The sequence below is a fragment of the Cervus elaphus genome, chromosome 15 (genome assembly GCF_910594005.1).
Source record: "Cervus elaphus chromosome 15, mCerEla1.1, whole genome shotgun sequence".
Lineage (NCBI taxonomy): Eukaryota > Metazoa > Chordata > Mammalia > Artiodactyla > Cervidae > Cervus > Cervus elaphus.
In genome coordinates this window covers 10,158,364-10,181,084 of record NC_057829.1, presented here as the reverse complement: position 1 = coordinate 10,181,084, position 22,721 = coordinate 10,158,364, and the positions used below count along the sequence as shown (strand labels likewise).

Sequence of the window (22,721 nt, the reverse complement as noted above, 5' to 3'; positions counted from 1 at the left end):
ACAAGTTGGGGTGGTGGGATTCATAGAGGAAGTGGGAAAGAGAAAAGCAGTACCCAGGGGTGGGGAGAGGACTCCTCCACACTGATAACCCAGGGGCCTGGGGCCAGTCTGCATGGAGCAGCCCTGAGACCACATCCATAACAGTGCTCACACCCCACTGAACTGTCCACCAAAATGTGGAAGATGGTGCCCTAACATCTGGAGCCAAATGGAAATCTGTAGTTTTTACAAAAACTCATGTTGCAGTGTTCCGTTGGAAAAATGTCAGCATGGACTATGCATGCGTGCATGCTAAATTGCTTCACTTGTGTCCACCTCTTTGCAACCCTATGGACTGTAGCCCATCAGGCTCCTCTGTCCATGGGATTCTCCAGGCAAGAATACTGGAGTGGGTTGCCGTGTCCTCCTCCAGGGGAACTTCCCAATGCAGGGATCGAACCCAAGTCTCTTATGTCTCCTGCATTGGCAGGCAACTTCTTTATCACTAACGTCAGCTGGGAAGCCCCAGCATGGACTATATTTATTTCTAAGATCTCTCCAACCTGAACACAACTAGAGAATAAAAAGATACTCCCAAGCTCACCTTGATAGAACTGATGATTCACTTGACTTGAATCCCTAATTCCATGGGTAGACTGTCCCATACTCTAAGACTGCCTCACCTTCCGGGATCTAATTCCCTAGGCCTTTAAAACGCTCCCAGACAAAGGTTTCAATGCCTCTTTGCCTTTTGCCTGTCCCCCGCCCCCAACCACAACTTCATGGGCCCCAGGTGTGAGCTGCACATGACTCCACGCAGAGGGTCTGGAGAGGCCTTGCTGTGCTGGGAGGCACAGGGGGTCAGGCTCTGCTGCAAGTCCTGAGGAGCCGCTCCTGGGCCAGAGTCAAAACCAGTGACGCTCAGTGGGCCGGTGGGGAGCGGACACCTTGTCCTCAGGGCTCCAGACTCAGAGGGGCGGCGGCAACTGCCGTGTCTCTGCGTCTGTCCCGGCCTCAAATCCCAGGACCCCTCCCAGGCTAGGAGGCGCGCGGAGTGTGCATACAAGCGGCGGGGAGTGACGCGGCGGTGGCCTTTCCTCTGGGGTGGGGCGGGCCCGCAGCCGTCCCCGCGGTGGTGGCCTTTCCTCTGGGGTGGGGCGGGCCCGCAGCCGTCCCTGCGCCCTGCAGGGTCTGCGCACTGAAGCCCGCCCTTCCCCTCCCAGTGCCGCCCGTGCCCCTGTTGCAGCTGGAGAAGTGCTGCACCCGGAACAACAGCGTCACGCTGGCCTGGAGGACGCCGCCCTTCACCCACAGCCCCGTGGACGGCTACATCCTGGAGCTGGACGACGGCGACGGGGGGCAGTTCCGGGTGAGGCCTGCTGCCTGCTGCGGGGGGTGGGGGGCGAGGCTGGCACTGTCCCAGCCTCCGGATCAGTCCGCGCGGCGGCCCATAACTCTGATACCACTAACGGGGGCGTCAGCCCCAAGGACGCGGGACTCCGGGGCCTGGGCTCATGGGACACACGTGGGGTTCCTCTACCGAGAGCTGCGTCTGGGCAGGCAGAGAAAGTTCAGGATGGCTTTTCTGTGAAGACTGACGCAGGTCGGAGGCCAAGGTAGAGCTCAGAAAAGGTGTCCCCCACGCGGACCCGCTTCCCAGTTGAACCAGCCGTATCTAGTCAACACCATCCCACACATCCCCCCAAGCAGCCTCCTGCTCCCTCAGTGTTCCCACACAACGGCCCTGCCCGGTTGACTAGCTCATCTGGCAAGGTGATCTGCCTGGGAAGACACATGAGGAACGGTTGTAGGGTTTGGGTGATGATCTACGCTCCAGTCCCCAGTGATGGAATACATGGGGAGAGTAAAGACCCTTAGTGAGTCAGAAATGCATTTCCAATCTCACCCTGTGGTAGGAGCCGGACAGCACCCCACCCCAACCCAGACCCCAGCAGAGCTCTACCTTGAAACTCGCAGTGGAGTTCAGACTCCTGTCCGGCAATTTGGTTGACTCCAGGGAGCACAAACGCTGGCTCTTCTTAGAGCGCCACCTTTCTGTCCACGAGAGACTAAATAAAGACTCATTCTAACAAACCAGAGCCATCCCAACAGCTCTCATACTTCTCCTCCTGGAAGTCGTGCCCATTCAAGGAATCTGACCAGAGTCAGTATCCCTTTCGTTTCCCTCAAAGGGGGTTATACCTGTGTCTTTTCATTTTTTTTGTTTTATGAATGCCAGACTTGTAGTACTCCATGAGGAAACATTGAGTCCCTGGGAATATGGGCTCTTTGGGGAAGAGAGAGGCTGAGGTCACATTGGTCAGGAAGAGCAGGTCATACACTGGGTCCCGAACCCCAGCCATTCCGGTCATGCAAATAAGCGAGAAACTGACAGAGTTCCTTGACTAACCAGAAACCAGGAAGAGAGTTTATGCTTTTGAAATGCGATGGAAGAGGATGTTAAAAGAAGCAGCCAGTACTTCCCTGGTAGTCGGTGGTTAGGAATCTGCAGGGGACACGGGTGTGACCCCTGGTTGGGCAGCTAGATCCCACGTGCTGAGGAGCAGCTAAGCTGGCAAGCCACAACCGAGATCCCGTGTGCCACAACTGAGACCCAGTGAGACCAAATAAATAAGTAAATAAATATTTGCCCAAAAAAGAAGAAGCCACAGAGCCCAGTGGCTTCTCCCCTTTGAGACGTGACCACGAACAAGCTGGAGCCAAGGGCTCGAGTTTCTGAGGGACAGTGTGTTATGGTGGGAAAAGCGTGGACTTAATGCAGACAGACCTGGCTTTGAACGCTGGCTTCTAAATGGATTGACTGTGATCTTGGGCAAGTTTCCTGCCCTCCCTGAGTGTCCTTGTGAGTAAAACATAAAAAATAATAGCAATGTCCCAGGGTTGTGTAAGGATTAAGATGCCTTATACAATAATAGCTGGCACACAACTACTATTATCAGTAACTCGAAAAAACAAGTGAAGAGTAACACCCCCAAGTGAGCAAGCAGGAATAGCGTTTTATAACTGTGTTTGTTCATGGCTGCGCCGGGTCTTCCTTTCTGCACGGGCTTTCTCCAGCTGTGGTCCACCGGCTCTCGTTGCAGTGGCTGCTCTTGGTGCAGAGCACACGCTCGGGGCATGTGAGCTCGGTAGTTGCAATACAAGGGCTCTGGAGCTCAGCCTCAGTAACTGCGGCACACAGGTTTAGTTGTTCCACGACACGTGGGATCTTCCCAGACCAGTGATCGGACTCGTGTTTGCTACATTGTCAGGTGAATTCTTCATCACTGAGGCCAAGGGAAGCCCAGGAATGATGTTTTATGTGATGACAAAAGTGAGGTGTAAGGCTACGTATTTGGGAGCAGTTAATGGGACAAATTAAGTTTGAAGTAAATGTTCTAGAAAAGGACCTTCGGGGTCCTGTGCAGAAATGCCCCACCCTCTGGGAAACCAGGAGAAAAGCAGCTCCAGGAGGCCCAAGGAGTTGGAAGGTGCCAGCCTCAGCAGTGGAAGAGGCTGGAGGAGGTGGAGTGGCCCTCTCACTCCAGAAGTGGCCAAATCAACTTGAACCACCTGTGCTTGACCACGCCCTTCCTCCGTCTGCTTTTTCCCATCATGTGTGATGATGCTTCCTTTTCAAATACTGTTTATTTTGTCTACTTCGATGCTTAGCTCATGTTTTCTAACTTAAATTCCCATTGAAAACCGACGATCTCCTCTTGCTCCAAACCGTTTTGTGCACCCCCATCCTTGGGGTCCAGAGTACTACTATCCATGAGAACCACCCTCTGAGGAGGCAGGACGTTCTCAGGCAGCATTACAGCTACTGCACTCCGTACCTTCACAGCAGAGGGGCCCATCAGCCACCAGTAAGGGTTTGTGTTAAACTTGGACGTGATCTGAAACCCAGGCACCACTCATCCCAAATCTCCTTATTAATAGCACTCTCGGGTAATGGAAATAAAAGCAAAAATAAACAAATGGGACCTAATTAAACTTAAAAGCTTTTACACAACAAATGAAACTATAAGCAAGGTGAAAAGACAGCCTTCAGGATGGGAGAAAATAATAGCAAATGAAACAACTGACAAAGAATCTCAAAAATATACAAGCAGCTCATGCAGCTCAATACCAGAAAAATAAGCAACCCAGTCAAAAAATGGGCCAAAGAACTAAACAGACATTTCTCCAAAGAAGACATACAGATGGCTAACAAACACGTGAAAAGATGCTCAACATCACTCATGATCAGAGGAATGCAAATCAAAACCACAATGAGGTACCATCTCATGCCAGTCAGAATGGCTGCTATCAAAAAGTCTACAAACAATAAATGCTGGAGAGGGTGTGGAGGAAACAGAACCCTCTTACACTGTTGGTGGGAATGCAAACTAGTACAGCCACTATGGAGAACAGTGTGGAGATTCCTTACAAAACTGGAAATAGAACTGCCATATGACCCAGCAATCCCACTGCTGGGCATACACACAGAGGAAACCAGAATTGAAAGAGATACATGTATGCCAATGTTCATCACAGCACTGTTTATAATAGCCAGGACATGGAAGCAACCTGGATGTCCATCAGCAGACAACTGGATAAGAAAGCTGTGGTACATATACACAGTGGAGTATTACTCAGCCATTAAAAAGAATTCATTTGAGTCAGATATAATGAGGTGGATGAAACTGGAGCCTATTCTGTTCAGTTCAGCTGCTCAGTCGTGTCAAACTCTTTGTGACCCCATGGACTGCAGGATGGCAAGCTTCCCTGTCCATCACCAACTCCTGGAGTTTACTCAAACTCATGTCCATTGAGTCAGTGATGCCATCCAACCATCTCATCCTCTGTCGTCCCCTTCTTCTCCCACCTTCAAACTTTCCCAGCATCAGGGTCTTTTCAAATGCGTCAGCTCTTCCCATCAGGTGGCCAAAGTATTAGAGTTTCACCTTCAGCATCAGTCCCTCCAATGAACACCCAGGACTGATCTCCTTTAGGATGGACTGGTTGGATCTCCTTGCAGTTCAAGGGACTCTCAAGAGTCTTCTCCAACACCACAGTTCAAAAGCATCAATTCTTCGGTACTCAGCTTTCTTTATAGTCCAACTCTCACATCCATACATGACTACTGGAGAAACCATAGCCTTGACTAGTCAGACTTCTGTCGGCTAAGTAATGTCTTTGCTTTTTAACACGATGCCTAGGATGATCATAACTTTTCTTCCAAGGAGTAAGCATCTTTTAATTTCATGGCTGCAGTCACCATCTACATTGATTTTGGAGCCCAGAAAAATAAAGTTTGTTACTGTTTCCATTGTTTCCCCATCTATTTGCCATGAAGTGATGGGACCGGATGCCATGATCTTAGTTTTCTGAATGTTGAGTTGTTTTTTTTTTTTTTTTCCATTTATTTTTATTTGTTGGAGGCTAATTACTTTACAATACTGTAGTGGTTTTTGCCATACATTGACATGAATCAGCCATGGATTTACATGTGTTCCCCATCCCGATCCCCCCTCCTGCCTCCCTCTCCATCCCATTCCTCTGGGTCTTCCCAGTGCACCAGCCCTGAGCACCAGTCTCTTGCATCCCACCTGGGCTGGTGATCTGTTTCACCCTTGATAGTATACTTGTTTCAATGCTGTTCTCTCTGAACATCCCACCCTAGCCTTCTCCCACAGAGTCTAAAAGTCTGTTCTGTACATCTGTGTCTCTTTTTCTGTTTTGCATATAGGGTTATCGGTACCATCTTTTTAAATTCCATATATATGCGTTAGTATACTGTATTGGTCTTTATCTTTCTGGCTTACTTCACTCTGTATAATGGGCTCCAGTTTCGTCCATCTCATTAGAACTGATTCAAATGAATTCTTTTTAATGGCTGAGTAATATTCCATAGTGTATATGTACCACAGCTTCCTTATCCATTCGTCTGCTGATGGGCATCTAGGTTGCTTCCATGTCCTGGCTATTGTAAACAGGGCTGCGATGAACATTGGGGTGCACGTGTCTCTTTCAGATCTGGTTTCCTCAGTGTGTATGCCCAGGAGTGGGATTGCTTGGTCATATGGCAGTTCTATTTCCAGTTTTTTAAGGAATCTCCACACTGTTTTCCATAGTGGCTGTACTCGTTTGCATTCCCACCGACAGTGTAAGAGGGTTCCCTTTTCTCCACACCCTCTCCAGCATTTATTGCTTATAGACTTTTTGATAGCACCCATTCTGACTGGCATGTAATTGAATGTTGAGTTTTAAGCCAACTTTTTCACTCTCCTCTTTCACTTTCAAGAGGCTCTTTAGTTCTTCTTCACTTTCTGCCATAAGGGTGGTGTCATCTGCATAGGTTATTGATATTTCTCCCAGCAATCTTGCTTCCAGCTTATGCTTCATCCAGCCCAGCATTTCTCATGAAGTATTCTGTATATAAGCTAAATAAGCAGGGTGACAATATACAGCCTTGACATACCCTTTCCAAATTTGGAACCAGTCTGTTGTTCCATGTCCAGTTCTAACTGTTGCTTCTTGACCTGCATACACATTTCTCAAGAGGCAGATCAGGTGGTCTGGTATTCCCATCTCTTGATGAATTTTCCCATCACTTGTTGTGATCCACACAGTCAAAGGCTTTGGCATAGTCAATAAAGCAGATGTTTTTCCAGAACTCTCTTGCCTTTTAGATGATCCAGCTGCTGTTGGCAATTTGATCTCTGGTTCCTCTGCCTTTTCTAAATCCAGCTTGAACATCTGGAAGTTCACGGTTCATGTACTGTTGAAGCCTGGCTTGGAGAACTTTGAGTGTTACTCTGCTAGTGTGTGAAATGAGTGCAATTGTGCAGTAGTTTGAGCATTCTTTGGCATTGCCCTTCTTTGGGACAGGAATGAAAACTGACCTTTTCCAGTCCTGTGGCCACTGCTGAGTTTTCCAAATTTGCTGGCATAATGAGTGCAGCACTTTCACAGCATCATCTTTTAGGATTTGGAATAGCTCACCTGGAATTCCATCACCTTCACTAGCTTTGTTTGTAGTGATGCTTCCTAAAGCCCACTTGACTTCACATTCCAGGATGTCTGGTTCTAGGTGAATGATCACACCATCATGGTTATCTGGGTCATGAAGATCTTTTTTGTACAGTTCTTCTGTGTACTCTTGCCACCTCTCCTTAATATCTTCTGCTTCTGTTAGGTCCATACCATTTCTGTCCTTTATTGAGCCCATCTTTGCATGAAATGTTCCCTTGGTATCTCTAATTTTCTTGATGAGATCTCTAGTCTTTCCCATTCTATTGGTTTCCTCTATTTCTTTGTACTGATCATTGAGGAAGACTTTCTTATCTCTCCTTGTATTCAAATGGGAATATCGTTCCTTTTCTCCTTTGCCTTTCACTTGTCTTCTTTTCACAGCTATTTGTAAGGCCTCCTTGGACAACCATTTTGCCTTTTTACATTTCTTTTTCTTGGGAATGGTCTTGATCACTGCGTCCTATACAATGTCATGTACCTCCATCCACAGTTCTTCAGGCACTCTATCAGACCTAATCCCTTGAATCTATTTGTCACTTCTACTGTATAATTGTAAGGAATTTGATTTAGGTCATACCTGAATGGTCTAGTGGTTTTCCCTACTTTCTTCAATTTAAGTCTGAATTTGGCAATAAGGAGTTCATGATCTGAGCCAAAGTCAGCTCCCGGTCTTGTTTTTGCTGACTGTATAGAGCTTCTTCATCTTTGGCTGCAAAGAATATAATCAATCTGATTTCAGTATTGTCCATCTGGTGATGTCCATGTGTAGAGTCCTCTCTTGTATTGTTGGAAGAGGGTGTTTGCTATGACCAGTGTGTTCTCTTGGCCAAACTCTATTAGCCTTTGCCCTGCTTCATTTCGTACTCCAAGGCCAAATTTGCCTGTTACTCCAGGTATTTCTTGACTTCCTACTTTTGCATTCTAGTGCCCTATAATGAAAAGGACATCTCTTTTGGGTGTTAGTTCTAGAGTTCTTGTGGGTCTTCATAGAACCATTCAACTTCAGCTTCTTCAGCATTACTGGTTGGTGCTTATTATACAGTGTGAAATAAGTTAGAAAGAGAAATACCATACACCCTTATGGCAGAAAGTGAAAAAGAACTAAAGAGCCTCTTGATGAAAGTGAAAGAGGAGAGTGAAAAAGTTGGCTTAAAACTCAACATTCAGAAAACTAAGATCATGGCATCCGGTCCCATCACTTCATGGCAAATAGATGGGGAAACAATGGAAACAGTGACAAACTTTATTTTTGGGGGGCTCCGAAATCAATGTAGATGATGATTGCAGTCATGAAATTAAAAGATGCCCTCTCCTTGGAAGCAAAGTTGTGACCAACCTAGACAGCTCATTAAAAAGCAGAAGCATTACTTTGCCAACAAAGGTCTGTCTAATCAAGGCTATGGTTTTTCTAGTAGTCATGTGTGGATGTGAGAGTTGGACTATAAAGAAAGCTGAGCACTGAAGAATTGATGCTTTTGAACTGTGGTGTTGGAGAAGACTCTTGAGAGTCCCTTGGACTGCAAGGAGATCCAACCGGTCCATCCTAAAGGAAATCAGTCCTGAATATTCACTGGAAGGACCGATGCTAAAGGTGAAACTCCAATACTTTGGCCACCTGATGCGGAGAGCTGACTCATTGGAAAAGACCCTGATGCTGGGAAAGATTGAGGGCAGGAGAAGGGGATGACAGAGGATGAGATGACTGGATGGCATCACCGACTTAATGGACATGAGTTTGAGTAAACTCTGGAAGTTGGTGATGAACAGGGAGGCCTGGCGTACTGCAGTCCATGGGGTCTCAAAGAGTCGGACACAACTGAGCAACTGAACTGAACTGAGTGCAAAAATATAGAGTTTAGAAAGATGATAATGATGACCCTGTATGCCAGACAGCAAAAGAGACACAGATATAAAGAACAGACTTTTGCAATCTGTGGGAGAAGACAAGGTGGGGGGGATGATTTGAGAGAATAGCACTGAAGCATGTATATTTCCATATGTGAAATAGATGACCAGTCCAAGTTCGATGCATGAAATAGGGCACTCAAAGCTGGTACCCTGGGACAACCCAGAGGGACGGGATGGGGAGGGAGGTGGGAGGGGGGTTCAGGATGGGGGACACATGTACATCCATGGCTGATTCATGTCAGTGTGTGGCAAAAACCACCACAATAGTGTAAAGTAATTAGCCTCCAATTAAAATTAATTAATTTTAAAAATAGCACTCTTGGGATGATAGCACTTTCCATTCAACATGTGGCTAAGAGAAATTTTCCACATAACAGGGGCAGCTGATGAGCGGTCTGTGTCTCTTCCAGGAGGTGTATGTTGGCAAGGAGACCCTGTGCACCATCGATGGACTTCACTTCAACAGCACATACAATGCCAGGGTCAAGGCTTTCAACTCCTCCGGCGTCGGGCCCTACAGTAAGACTGTGGTCCTGCAGACGTCCGACGGTGAGCACTGGGATGTCTCAGGGGAAACAGATTCAGGCCCAGCCCACATATCAGATGGGCGGACAGATGGACAGGGAAAATCTGTGAGTTGCTGGTGAGGGAGGCATCAGGGCTAAAGGAAAGAGGCGGCAGCTGGGTGAGTCCATCTTGTCCAGCCCTGCCCCTGATCCACTCACCTTGCTCCCTGCCCGCTCGTCACAAAGGATGGAGACATTCCTTCACCCCACTTGCTGGACCTGGAAAGTGCCACTAGAGCCTGAGAGGCACAGGGAGACTACAGTCCCTGTGTAGTCTCACTTCCAAGGGGCCAAGAGTGGGTGGGATGTCCCAGAGAAGAGCAGGCAGGCGGCTGCCAGGAGGAACTTGCCCCTCGAGCACCCGGTACAAGAGCTGAGATCTGAGTGCTGCAGACCTCGCTGTGTCCTGTCAGGTTTCAGGCAATCAGAGCACATCCACACTCCACTGGATTTTGATCATGTGAATCCTAAGCGTCGAGGGGTGATGTAGGGTCTGGTCTGCTGCACCGAACATGCACCTGTCGAGCCTCAGGGGTCCCTGGAGGGTACCAGCCGTGTGTTACTGTCAACGTTTGTCCCAGGGCTTTCCTGATGGCTCAGCAGGTAAAGAATCCACCTGCAATGCAAGAGACACAAGAGATGCAGGTTCGATCCCTGGGTCAGGAAGACTGCCTGGAGGGAGGGCATGGCAATAGGCTCCAGTGTTCTTGCCTGGAGAGTCCCATGGACAGAGGAGCCTGGCGGGCTACAGTTCATAGGGTCACAAAGAGTTGGACATGACTGAGCGACTACCACTTTCACTTATCCCAGCCCATCCTCTGGCTGCCCTGAGGAGCACAGGACAGCCTGAACCGTCCCCCAGCGACGGGCAGACGGTGCTGTCTCCCAGGTGGGCTCCCCAGCTGTGTGCCCCTAGAAGCCCTCACCTGCCAGTGGGCTGTGGGTGGAGGCTGGAGCGCGGGGGCTTTGCTGACCGCACTTCACCTCTCTGCCTCTCGAGTCTCTCTCCATGATGCAGGGCTGGATGTCTATCCTCACTCCTAAGAGTGCCCAAAATGTGTGTGAGTGCTGTAGAAACCAAGATTGATTCCATGAGAGCATGTAGATGGGGCCTGGATGTCTGTACTTGGCCCAGCTGGGGTCATGGGATTGGGCACTTGGATGAACAGAGGAGAGAGCATGATGTGTGTGAGCATGTGTGCGTGAATTGAGCAGGGAAGAACACGCAACGCCCTGTGTCCACTTCCTGAGAGATGCCAGTGAGTCTGTCTCCAAGCCCAGGTCAGAGGCTGCCGGCAAGCTCACCCCAACCCTGCCCCTCTTGCCTGCCCCTTCCTTTCCAGTGGCCTGGTTCACGTTTGACCCCAACTCTGGGCACCGGGACATCATTTTGTCCAACGACAACCAGACAGCCACGTGCAGCAGCTATGACGACCGGGTGGTGCTGGGCACGGCGGCCTTCTCCAAGGGCGCGCACTACTGGGAGCTCCACGTGGATCGGTACGACAACCACCCGGACCCCGCCTTCGGGGTGGCCAGGGCCAGCGTGGCCAAGGACATGATGCTGGGCAAGGACGACAAGGCGTGGGCCATGTACGTGGACAACAACCGCAGCTGGTTCATGCACTGCAACTCTCACACCAACAGGTGCGCCCCGCTGCCGACGGGAGGCCTGGGGTCCGCGTCCTCCTGCTCTCCCCAAGCTCGTCAGACGCGGTGGGGGGCAGTGTTCTCAGCCACTTTGGTGTCCGGTTCCCAGGGAGACGTGACCGCTGGCCTGCCGCCCAGATGAGAGCATGTGACATAGTGTGGCGCTGGTGGGTGTGCAGGCCGCTCATCGAGCCCCGAGGCCAGGCTCACCAGCCCTGGGCTCCAGGTCTCCTCCAGGCTCGGCTCCACTTCCCTCCTCTCCTGTCAGCCCAGAGTCACCACGGAACCCCCCACACAACCGCAGGGCCTTGAAACAGGCAGGCAGGGGGTGCAGCACCCTTGGGGCACTCACTGCGCCGGCTCTGACCTGGGCAGCCCTGACCCGGGCAGCCCCAGCATGGCCTTGCCCTGAGGCTGGCCTGGGAGAGTGAGGTCACCCGGCCAGACTCGGGAAACTCGGAGCCTGGGGGAGACCTTGGCCCCAGTACTGGAGGGTTGTGGCCCTCCAAGCCACCTCCTCACTGTGGGGTCTTATTCCCGGTGTGCTGAGAGCTGTCACCCCTGCTGGGAGAGGCAAGAGGCCCCGAGGAACCAGCCTCCCTGGACTGCAGCGCTGGGCCGGGTCAACTCCAGGGGCTCTCAGAGCTCCAGACCCACCTCAGTGCTCCTGCAGGTGGCCCCAGGAGTCCTGGCCTGGGACAGGGACTTGCCGGAGGGTCCCCAGGGGCTGAAGGCAGATGGGACCCCTACCATCAGCCTTTTCAGCAGCTGTGACGCCCTCTCCACAGGCCTGGGGTGACAGCAGGCAGCTCCTCCCCGGGGGCTGGGCGGCCTGGCCCTGCACCTGCCCAGCCGTCTGCTCACAGGCCACCTGGGGACCGGGTCCAGGCCCCCAGCACCCTCAGGCCCTCAGGCCCTCAGGCCAAGCAGGAGCCTAGACACCCTGGGTGGAAGTGCCAACAGGGAGCATCTGTCAAGAGCCTACTTTGTTCCCGAGATCAGACAAGATCGGGTGCGTTCAGGGTGGTATGGCTGTAGACAAGCCTACTTTGTTCCATGGGAAGCAGCTGGCTTATGGGATTTCATTTGTGCCTCAGGAAAGTTCGATTGTTATCGCTGTTTAGCAAATTATGAGATCAGGGCTTAAGGTTAACGTCCAAGTCTTTGGGCTAATTGGACATGGCGTCAGGGTTTAGCTCAGGACCCAGGCTCCAGTTCCAGGGGAAGGGTGGAGAGGGGGCTGGGCTGGGCCAGGAGACCAGGGGAGGTGCTGGGTGGGCCTCCGTCCAGTGCCTCAGGCGGGTCCTTGCCGCCACCAGTTGCTCAGTGTCTGGGCAGCACCCCAGGCCCCAGCAGGTCCCAGTCCCACCAGCGTCGTCCCGCCCCGGGGCCTGCCCTGCCCTCTGACGACACCCGCCCAGCACTCCTCACTGCTTCCCATGCTCTCAGCCCACCATCAGCCGACCGGCTCATTCCCCATCAGGAGAGGACAAAAATGGTTTTCTGATCAGAGCAGAGCCGCCTGTATCAAGGTGGACCTCCACCTCAGCTAAGGGAGGGGAGAGTCTAACGGCCTCATCCCGCCCACCCCCGGGAAGCAGACAGGTGAGGGTGCTGCCCACCCAGAGACTCGCCCCACCCAGTGGATGCAAATCCAAACCACCATGAGATGCAGCCACAGCATTCACCATGAGGGTCCTGGTTTTGGTCCTTTGCTCTACGGCGGGTCCTGGGGGATGACAGGCTCCCTGCCCACTGCGGGCGGGCACTGTGTTTCCAGTCGAGGGGGTCCCCGGCAGCCTTCAGCTGACCCTCCTGTCCTCACGTCTACCCCGGCTTCTCTCCCCAGGACGGAAGGTGGTGTGTGCAAGGGGGCCACCGTGGGCGTGCTGCTGGACCTGAATAAGCACACTCTGACCTTCTTCATCAATGGACAGCAGCAGGGCCCCACGGCCTTCAGCCACGTGGACGGGGTCTTCATGCCAGCCCTCAGCCTCAACCGCAACGTTCAGGTACCGCGCACCCTCCGGGCCAGAGCCCCCTGCTGGCCCCCACCCCCGCTGCCTGTGGGCCTCCAAGGTGTGCTGGACAAAGAGGGCTCTAAAGAAGCCAATGGCATGCTGCCCGGCTAGGAGCTTACCTACCACCCACCTGGGCCTCGCCTGGAGACAGTCTCCTCCAGCGTGATGAATCCTTTCTCGGCCCCTTGAAAGCAGCAGAGGCTCTAAGGTGGCTGTTGGTGGACAAACACAGGGATGGAGGGGCAGCAAGGGTGCAGGAGAGGGGCAAGTCCTGGCTACACGCTCTGGGAAAGCTGCCGGACCGGAAAGCCGGTGCCTCCTGCCCTGCCGGGCCCTGGTGGCCAGGTGTGTGCTGGGCCTCACGTGGCTTTCCTCCAAGAGGAGGGCGAGCTGGGGAGAGACCACGCCTAAGGGTTTACCCCCATCCCATCCCTGCCCCTCTGGTTCCCTCAGAAAGCCAGCATCCTCCCAGGGCCGAGTCCAGTCCTGGGGCCACCTGGTCAGGAGCCCCACGAGGGTGTGAAGGACAGGCAGGAGCGTGGAGTGATGCGCGGGCGGTGTGCCAGCCTTTGTTTCCACACACGGCTCCTCCCCGGGAAGTATGGGGCTGGAGGCAAAGCTCTGCTTCGAGGTGTCCACCAACTCTGAGTATTATCCCTCAGTGACTGATCTGCGGGGTGGCGCAGTGGTAAAGAATCCACCTGCCAGTGTGGGAGATGTAGGTTCAATCCCTGGGTTGGGAAGATCCCCTGGAGAAGAGAGCAGCCCACTCCAGTATTCTTGCCTGGGGAATCCCCATGGTCAGAGGAGCCTGGCGGGCTACCCAGTCCCTGGCGTTGCAAAGAGTCAGACACGACAGAAGGAACTTAGCATCCACTCATGCACAAATCAATCAATGCATGTGTGTGCTCAGCCTCTGACCTGTGTCTGACTCCTTGAGACTCTATGGAATATAATCTGCCAGGCTCCTCTGTCCATGGGGAGTCTCCAGGCAAGGATAGTGGAGTGGCTTGCCATGCCCTTCTCCAGGGGATCTTCCCAACCCAGGGATCGAACCCACATCTCGTATGTCTCCTGCATTGGCAGATGGGTTCTTTACCACTAGTCCCACCTGGGAAGCTCTTGATTGATTTGTACCTCCGCTCATTTGCTAAAGAGCTCTGAGGCAGCCTGAAGTATGGGCTGTTCTTACGCAGGGTTAAGAAAACAAATGTAGGAAAGGAAAGAGGGCCATGGAAAGAAAGCAGAAACAAATATAAACCCTGAGCCCAAGTCCTCCTGCAGCAAAGAACCTCAGCCTTGCCGAGGCTCCTGGCGGCTGGGGCAGCATGGGAACCAGGCAGTACGTGGTTTTCACCGTGAGGAAAGAGGCAAAGACCAGCTCCTCGGAGCGAGCTCCTGGGCCTGATGGTAGTGATGCCGAGCATGATAAACAGCAGATTCCACAGCACAGAGAACCTGGGCTGCTGCCCTTGGTGATCCTGGAGCAGAGGCCATTGCACTGCTGCTGAGCTGTGGGCGTTGAGGGTTCACGGGGGCTTCTCTGCCCCCGATCACCACGTCTTCTTTTCCAGGTCACCCTGCACACGGGACTGGAAGTGCCAACGAACCTGGGGCGGCCAAAGCTGTCAGGCAACTAGCCTGCCAGGCCCTGCTCTGCGTGGCCGTCCCTCACTGCACTCACATAGCCCCCGAGGGAGCACAGCCACATCCCGGGTGCAACCCAGCAGCCGCTGAGCATCTTAGAGACCCGCTTTCCTTGAGGGACGGAGAATGTCTGAGGCCAGGCTCACTGAGGCCACAGAGGGTGGTGAACGTGGGTGCTTCCTGTCGTTCCAATGGGCATTACAGACACGAAGAAGGACGTTTGTCAAGACAGCGAGGAAGTATTCGGGGTTTCATTTGGTTTCCTGCCTTCTGTTTTCGATGCTTGTCTTTTGCAGGGGGCGGGGAGGGGGTCAAGGGGAGAGCAGACCCTGTGACGAGCATCCTGAGAGCAGGAGTCGGGGTCAAATCTTTGCTGGATGCACCGCTTCAGAGAACAAAGGGTGCTGGCTCCCATCTCTGCCAGGAAGTGTCATCCTTTAGGTTTTCAGTTCTGGCATATCTGGTGTCTGGCATATTACGCCACTTGCAGACGAAGCCAGGATGCACAGAGAGGGGCGTTAATTATTCATCTTGCTCTTTGCCGCTCCCATTGAACTGTTGAGAACTTTTTCAAACGTTTCCTTAGGTCCTTCATTAATCAGCCAGTCTCTCTTTCCCTCCTCACCCCCTCACACACGCGCGCACACACACACACACACCAGTCTGCTAAAATTCATTCGCTCAGTTCTTTTTTTTTTTTTTTTTTTTTCGCTTTTTTTTTTTTTTTTTCCGCTCAGTTCTTAAACACAAAATCCTGGAATCTGCATCACTGTGTGCTGAGTCTCCACCTGGTGATGGCTCTTTTCGGGAGCTGGCTCCTCCAGAAGTTAGCCGCAAACTCGAGTTACTCTTCTGAGCTGCGAGGCTCTCAGACTCATGAGACGGGAGGCCCTGGGGAAGCCTCTTATACCCAGTCCACCTTCCCTTTGAGACCATCCACGGCCACCATGAGAGCATCGTGAGAACAAGGAGTGGCCCGATGGCAGGGCGGGCAGGAATCTGCAGAAGGCAGGAAACAGTGGACATTACCGTGTTCCCGGCCTCCCCCCTTCCTCAGTGTGAGGGGTCCACGTGGCCGTGGTGGGGCTCCGGAGTGAGCCCGCCCCTCCCTGTTGGGAACCTAACCTTCTCCCTGGAGTCCGCCTCTCGAAAAGAGTCTGCTCCGGGGTCTGAGCCCAGCTGCACCCTTCTGCTCTCCTCGTCTCTTCTTCCTTGTTGCCTGGCACCTCCCTCTCCAACTGGTAGTAAGCCTTTCTCTCTCCTTTTTAAAAGAATATATTTTATCAAGCATTATTTTTGAGGTCGAGGAGTAACTTGTCTATTTGCTGGCTTGCATTTTTATAAAACTTAGCCCGTAAACCGGCACCGACTGTGTCTACTTGGCCCTACCTGCTCGTTTAGACACTGCACTTGCTTTCCGAGTCAGCCCGGCCAGCGCTGTGCAGATCCTACTAGCCTCTATTCAGCAGATCCGACAATCCTACCTCAAGCCCCTGCTCCCAGACGAAGACTGCCGACCCAACTGCGTCCACCAAGGTGGCCAGGGAGACTGGCTGCCCACGTCTGCAGGAGCCTCCTGGTGCTGTCTAAGCCTCTGCTGCCCAGGTCCTGGCAGCCATCCACTCAGTCAAGGTCCAGCCTCCTCCTTTTCATCCAGCAGGCGATGGACACAGCCCATCCTCATCCTCGCAGCTGCCCATTTCTTCCCCGCTCCCAGCATCCTTTCATCTCACTTTTGGGCCACGGCTCTGGGGGAACTCCCCGTGGAGGGTGGGGAAAGTTCTTGAAGCCTGGAGGCCCCAGAGGAACCCCTGCCTTCCCGGGGCAGGAAGCCGAGGCCGGCAGGTCCAGAGGCATCAGCATTGGGAATGTCTTTGGGGAAAGACAAGCCCAGTAAGCTGGGAGTGAGGTGTGGCGGGGAAGGTGGCGACAGGACGGCCCAGCGGAAGTGGCTCTTCTCAGTGGAGCCTGGGTGAGAGGCTGGGAGCTCCCACCATCGAAGCTGGGTGACCCTGCAACCCAGGCTCTGCGTCTTCAGGGAGGAGCTCCTTGGGATCAGCCTGCACTTGGCGGCACCCTTGGGAGAGCAGTGTCTGGGTCAGAGGGAGATGGGAAAGGGAGGAGGAAGGCCTCCTGAGGAAGAACATGACTTCCTTCCCAGCAGCAGCAGCAGCGGCCCCAAGGCCCTGTGAGTGCAGGCACAGGTGAGCATCTGCCTTCCGGCTCCTCCGGGGCCAGAAGCAAAGCAGCTGACACCGAGCACCACGCCAGGTGGTCCAACAGCCACTCTCCTGTCCTCGGCACAAAATAACTTCTAGGAACAAGAATGGACCACCGGGAGAAGGCAGGTCCACGTGCTTTTGAGGGACCAGCAGAATGAAGGAGGGACTCAACAACAACTCACGGTTCGTGTTACCCTCTCAAGAAGCCTGGGGTTCAGAGCTACTGCAGGGATTCTCATCTGCCATCGAATTCCTTGTTCCTTTACAATGTGGTGTCATCTCTGTACATAAGGTGGTATCAACATGATGCTTTGGTTGAAGGATAACTTGGTGTTTGTCTATTAAGCAGTTTCAGTGAGAAAGGAATTCAAACTAATTTAAGATGTCAAGTTCCATGTCATTGTAAATAATGCCCCAGCCACATAGTTCTGCAGTTTGTTCTTTGCTAGTGAGCAGGTTTGGTCAAAGTGTATGCCTTTCCTTTTAGAATTAATCTCTTTAAAAATTATCCAATAGCACCTCACTGCATAGCACCCAAGCTCCTAATTCAAAGCAAGGTAAGACGTCACACACAACCACTTTCCCGCCCTGTCCTATTTGGGAAAATAACAACCCCACCTGCCGCACAGAATAACCAACCTGAAACCTATCACACTGTACAGTCTAGGATGAGTCTTTAGCACTATATGTACTCTGTAGTTTCAACAGCGCCCTCAGGCGCCCCATGGCCCCCTGCCTCTCTGGGGCCCCTGCCCTCTGCTTACCAGAGCATTCTCAGGAAGGGACCAGGATGCAGGATCCGTGTGTACTTCTTCCAGGAATATTTGCATCCACGCCTTAGTTGAAAGGCTTGGTCCTCTGAGAAGGTGCATTTCAGAACAGGTGAGTAGGTTGCTTATAGATGAAGCTGCTGCCGGCTGTGAGGTATCGTATCCACATACAATCCCCAAAGCACTCAGCATGTCAACACTGAAAAACTATTGCAAGGCTGTGGGTGATGCCAGGAGTTCTCAGTCTCAGCACTGTTGACATTTGGCAGAGCAGGGGCCTGTCCCGTGCACCCAGGATGTTTAGAAGCATCCTTGGCCTCCCCTCAGTAGATGCCACTACTGCCCCAACCTAGTTGTGACACCTACAAGTGTCTGCAGGACTTCCCTGGTGGTCCAGTGGTTAAGAATTCACCTGCCAATGCAGGGGACGCGGGTTCAATCCCTGGTCTGGGAAGGTCCCACATGCCGCAGGGCAACTAAGCCCAAGACGCCTACACACCCTAGAACCCATGCTCTGCAACAAGAGAAGCCAGTGTAGTGAGAAGCCTGCGCACCACAAGCAGAGAGTAGCCCCCGCTCGCTGCAATTGGAGAAAGTTCGCACACAGCAGCAAAGACCCAGTGCAGCCAAAAATAAATAATAAAATATATTTTTAAAAAAGAACTAAAAAAGAAAATAAAAAAAGTTTTAAAAGGATCTACAGATGTTGCCAAGTATGCCCAGGGGACTCCCTGGCTGAGAACCACTGGCTTATGCTAGCAGCTGGTCATGGGTCGATACGCAGAGTGGTGTGTGGGGCGTCCACGCTGTGGTCCCCAGGAAGCCTGAACTGCAAACCTGTGGGCTTCATCCTAACACCCATGGCCAGGCCTTCCCAAGTCTGCAGTGTCCCACCAGAACGGACAGGGCAGGAAAACGGGGAAGCCTCTCACCGAAGCCAGCCCGTCAGGTCTCACTTTGTATTCCTGAAGGGTCTCCAAGCCACCACCGTTCCCAGAAAACAACACTCCTCACCACGTTCTTCCCTGCCCGCTTCTGACTAGAAGCTGCAGGAACGTCTTAGTAGGTGTGTGGCCTTCAACTGGTCAAAACGTCAAATCAGGCATCATCAGGAAGCTACTCAAGTCCTATGCAAATCCTGGAAACCACCGTGTTTCTTTCTCAAGCAAGCCAGGAGCTCCTGGCTATTCATTGGTCACATTCACTGATCCACGGCTTGAACTTTAAATGGACTATAAGACAGAGAAGAGTGGGTTTGGGGGGGAATGCCAGGCTCAGCCATCAGAAATGCCTCTTTCAACCCAGTACAGGTGGGGCCAAACCTCTTCAGTCTGTGCCTCAGCCTCCCCACCTGGAAGTGGGTGCGGTCACACTAACCTACCTCCTCTGGTGTGTTGTGATGATCGTAGAGTAAGGAACGCTTCTTAAAGAACAAAGTGGAGATGTGCATCTACTGAGTCCAAGCCAACGGTTCACACTTGGAGGACACGGCCTGTGTGGTGACTTTCCCAAGCCTCGTCTGACATGTCTTCCATCCAGGAGCACGTGTTGATTACACAGCTGCCTGGCCAGGAGTGCGTAAAGCCAGATTCACCTGAGCACAGAGAGCAACGGAACAACAGCTCCCGTTCTCAGAACGGCCTGCTTTGATGGCACTGTGTGGAGCACTGTACGCAGCCTAAGCATCTGCATGCAGACGCTGCCTTGACACATGGAAAGACAGTGACCGCCTCCCTGCCTTTGTGGTTATCTTAGCTCTCGTTTAAGGGGACCTTCAGCTGACGATGTTTCTCCTCTGTTTTCAAAGATCTCGGAAGAAGGAACGGCTTTGAAAACCAACATCTAAGCATAAGAAGGCATACAACCGAACTACAGTCTGGAAGGCAGGTTGGCCTAAAAGGTGGAGGGCCTGGTGTCCCCACGGGCTGGGACTCACCTGTACTACCTGTTATGGGGGTGGGGTTCATGGGTTTCTTGATGAATGACGTTGTCTTGAGTCAGAGTAGCTGGGAGCTGAGACTACAGGCAAGTCTCTGAGCCAGGAGGCATCGCTTTCTCTCAACGGAGCAGAGGGCTGCCTGGCCCAAGTGCTGGGAGACCCAGGGAGCTCCTGGGCGCCACTCCCCAGACTAGGACCTCAGAAAGCCTCCAAGGAGAATCCGAGATAGGCTTCGGGTCCGGAAAAGTGACAGCTGGCAGCTGTGGACACAGGAGCACAGTGGGTGTTTCCCGGGTGCGGCCGCAGCTGGGGAAGGGCCCTTCCAACTCCTCAGTGGTGACTGGACGTCCCAGGCCCCGGGGTTTTCTCGGCACCAAGAGGAAGTGCAGAGTGAGCAAAGCAGAAAACGTTAAATGCATGATGTAGAATTGCTGCTTTCGCACTCAACTGTTGTATTAAGCATGAGAGATGTGTGTTTAACGTTGGCAAAGGAAATTTCAAAGTAGCAAAAAGCTTCGTGTCCTTGTTTTAGCTGTCGATGACAGAAGCTCCACCTTCCTGTCTTTCTTTACCCTGCTTTCCCCCTCCCCCACTCCTCCCCCACTGTGCCCACTCTCTGTCAGGAGTTGCTGCCGTTGGGTGGCAGCTCTTGGTCCCGTTGGTGTTCACATTCCACTGGAAACCCGGAGGAGGAAAGTGGGGGGAAGGTATGCAACTTTTTTCTAATTTTTGTATTGGTATCCCAAGCGTTTGTATTTTTTGAATTGCAAACACTGTGCTTTCTGGTCTTTGGGGGTTGGTTGGACTTTGTGTATCGCCTTTTGGAAAACTTGAGTTTTACCACAACCTTAAGCAGATTTGAAATAAATTCTTTTGACACTGCCAACAGCTGAAAGACAAGGTCTGATCTGTGCTTACTGCTCAGCAGCCAGGTCTGCCTCTCTTCAAAGTGGCCTAAGTGCCAGCTGGATGGGGCAGAAGCTGCAGTGGGGTGGGGTGGGGTGGGGGCCAGGGGAGGCCCAAGGTCAATGTGCTTCCCTGGGTGTGCTCAGGAAATCATGAGGTGATTGATTACATGTGATGCGTGCTAAGTCGTTTCAGTCGGGTCCGACTCTTTGTGACTCCATGGACTCTAGCCTGCCAGGCTCCTCTGTCCATGGGATTCTCCAGGCAAGAATACTAGAGTGGGTTGCCATGCCCTCCTCCAGGGGATCTCCCTGACCCAGGGATCGAACTCACTTCTGTCTCCTGCGTTGGCAGGTGGGTTCTTTACCACTAGCACCATATGACTCTCAATTATAAGGTACTGTGTCAAACAGTTCATGAAACTCACTTTTGCAAGAAATTGGTAAGAGTTAACACATGGTTGGGATAAATTCATGAATGAAAAGTTGATCATGGGCTGCAAGTGGAAGCTAAGATTTGGGGAAAATGTCCTAATTGACCTGGGAGGATGCAGGAGACTGACCAGCCCCTTCACCCACAGACTGAGCCTGGTGTCTGACTGAAAACTCTCTTTTCTCAAATTGTGCTTCCCAATGCCACCACAGCCGGTGACCTGGTCTCAGCCTTCTGTCACCTGCCGGACCACCGAGTGGTTTAGCCAGGTTTTGGGGCCAGTTGCAGACTCTGAGAGCAGAGAGCAGGACGTCCCTTAGAGAGAACTCGTGGCATCAACACAAAGAGGAGGAAGCAGAATCTGGCCAAGGGAGACCCAGCAAAGGCCTCGGCCATTCAGCTCAGTCACCCAGAGTTGGGATGAAAGGCCTGGGCTCTAACACCCTCACGGCAGTCATCACTGCCTGGGACGTTAGAGGGGTGGGCATCCCTGAGAACAGCTAACTGCTGAAGCAGGTACCTCAGCGCTCTTGGCAGAGGGTCTGGAGGGACATGGCAGGGCCTACTAGTCCACGCCCTGTGCCACACACAGGTTTCCCTGAAGTTTAGGCAGAGGCTCCTCCAGAGTCACAGTGAGGGAAGCGGAGACGAGGCAGGCTGGCTGGTCCTGGAGCTGCACAGACTCTCAGCGTGCGCCTGGACTCTCATCCCTAGAGGGGCGGGGGCAGGGAAGACCTGGGCTTCGGGTTGCCAGGCCCTTCTCAGTCCTGGGTTCCCGCGCTTGTCTATTTACCACCAACACTGGGGCAGGGAGCACTGCAAACATCCGGGTGACCACCTGGGGGTAGACTCCTCTCTGGCCCCTGGGTGACTGCCGCCCTGTCTCCGCTTGCTGGTCAGGGTCAGCTACCTCTGCAAGCTGGTGCCCATAGTTGCCCAGGCAAGAGCCTTGGTTCAGTGGAACACAGCTGTGCTCTCTGCTTCCTTCTTTGTCCACAAGGCCAAGAGCTGTGGGGCTGGGAATCACGAGTTCCCTAAGCAGGTGCCTGGGATTAAGGGCAGGTGGTAGTGTTGAATGGCAGCAGGACCGATCTGCCCAGGCGTGCCCATGATCAGGGAGACGCCCAGTGAAGGGGGAAGGGCGCTGAGTATGGAAGACACAGCAGGCAAGCACTTACGCTCCCAAGCGTGGGCTCCTTCCCAGCAGCACTGTTCACCGTCACCTCTCTCTGCAGCCAGCCTTTGCTGGAGGAAGCCTCCCGAACAGGGAAATACGCAGCTTGGTCTCACGGGACCATCAGTCCTGAGCATGCAGGCTTGCTTGTCGCCCTGACCTGAGTATTTCCAGAGCACCCAGTGGTCACATGGCTCCTCTGTATTTACTCCGTAAATTAAAAGGTGAAACAAGAAACAAGGAAGGCAGTTTACACTAGGAGCTTGCATGCTTTTCCAGAATTGACTAGCCTGGGACTCTGGTCGAGAGTCGGGTCAAGTGCTCAGTTATCTGAGCCACAAAGGCTCAGGGGAGGTGGGGTGAGGTGGGACTGCTAGGTTTCCTGGCTCTCTGTCAATTAAGAAAATGAGTTAAACTGACCGGGTACCCACTCCAGTCGGTCATTTCCAGCTCCTCAGATTTTTCCTAGGGCTCTGTCATGTTTGGG

The 22,721-nt window shown here is 52.7% G+C and overlaps 1 protein-coding gene across 2 annotated transcripts in view; it reads left to right on the top strand.

Annotated features, from left to right (window-relative positions):
• The window catches only part of TRIM67 (tripartite motif containing 67), a 55,049-nt gene extending 40,009 nt beyond the window's left edge, over positions 1–15,040 (top strand). For both annotated transcript variants that reach the window (XM_043926825.1, XM_043926823.1), the window contains exons 6-10: positions 1,203–1,348; positions 9,318–9,456; positions 10,817–11,120; positions 12,973–13,135; positions 14,719–15,040. In XM_043926825.1, the coding sequence (XP_043782760.1) occupies positions 1,203–1,348; positions 9,318–9,456; positions 10,817–11,120; positions 12,973–13,135; positions 14,719–14,784 (818 nt within the window). In that variant the 3' untranslated portion in view covers positions 14,785–15,040. The remainder of the gene's footprint in view (positions 1–1,202; positions 1,349–9,317; positions 9,457–10,816; positions 11,121–12,972; positions 13,136–14,718) is intronic.
• Positions 15,041–22,721: the final 7,681 nt, after the last annotated feature.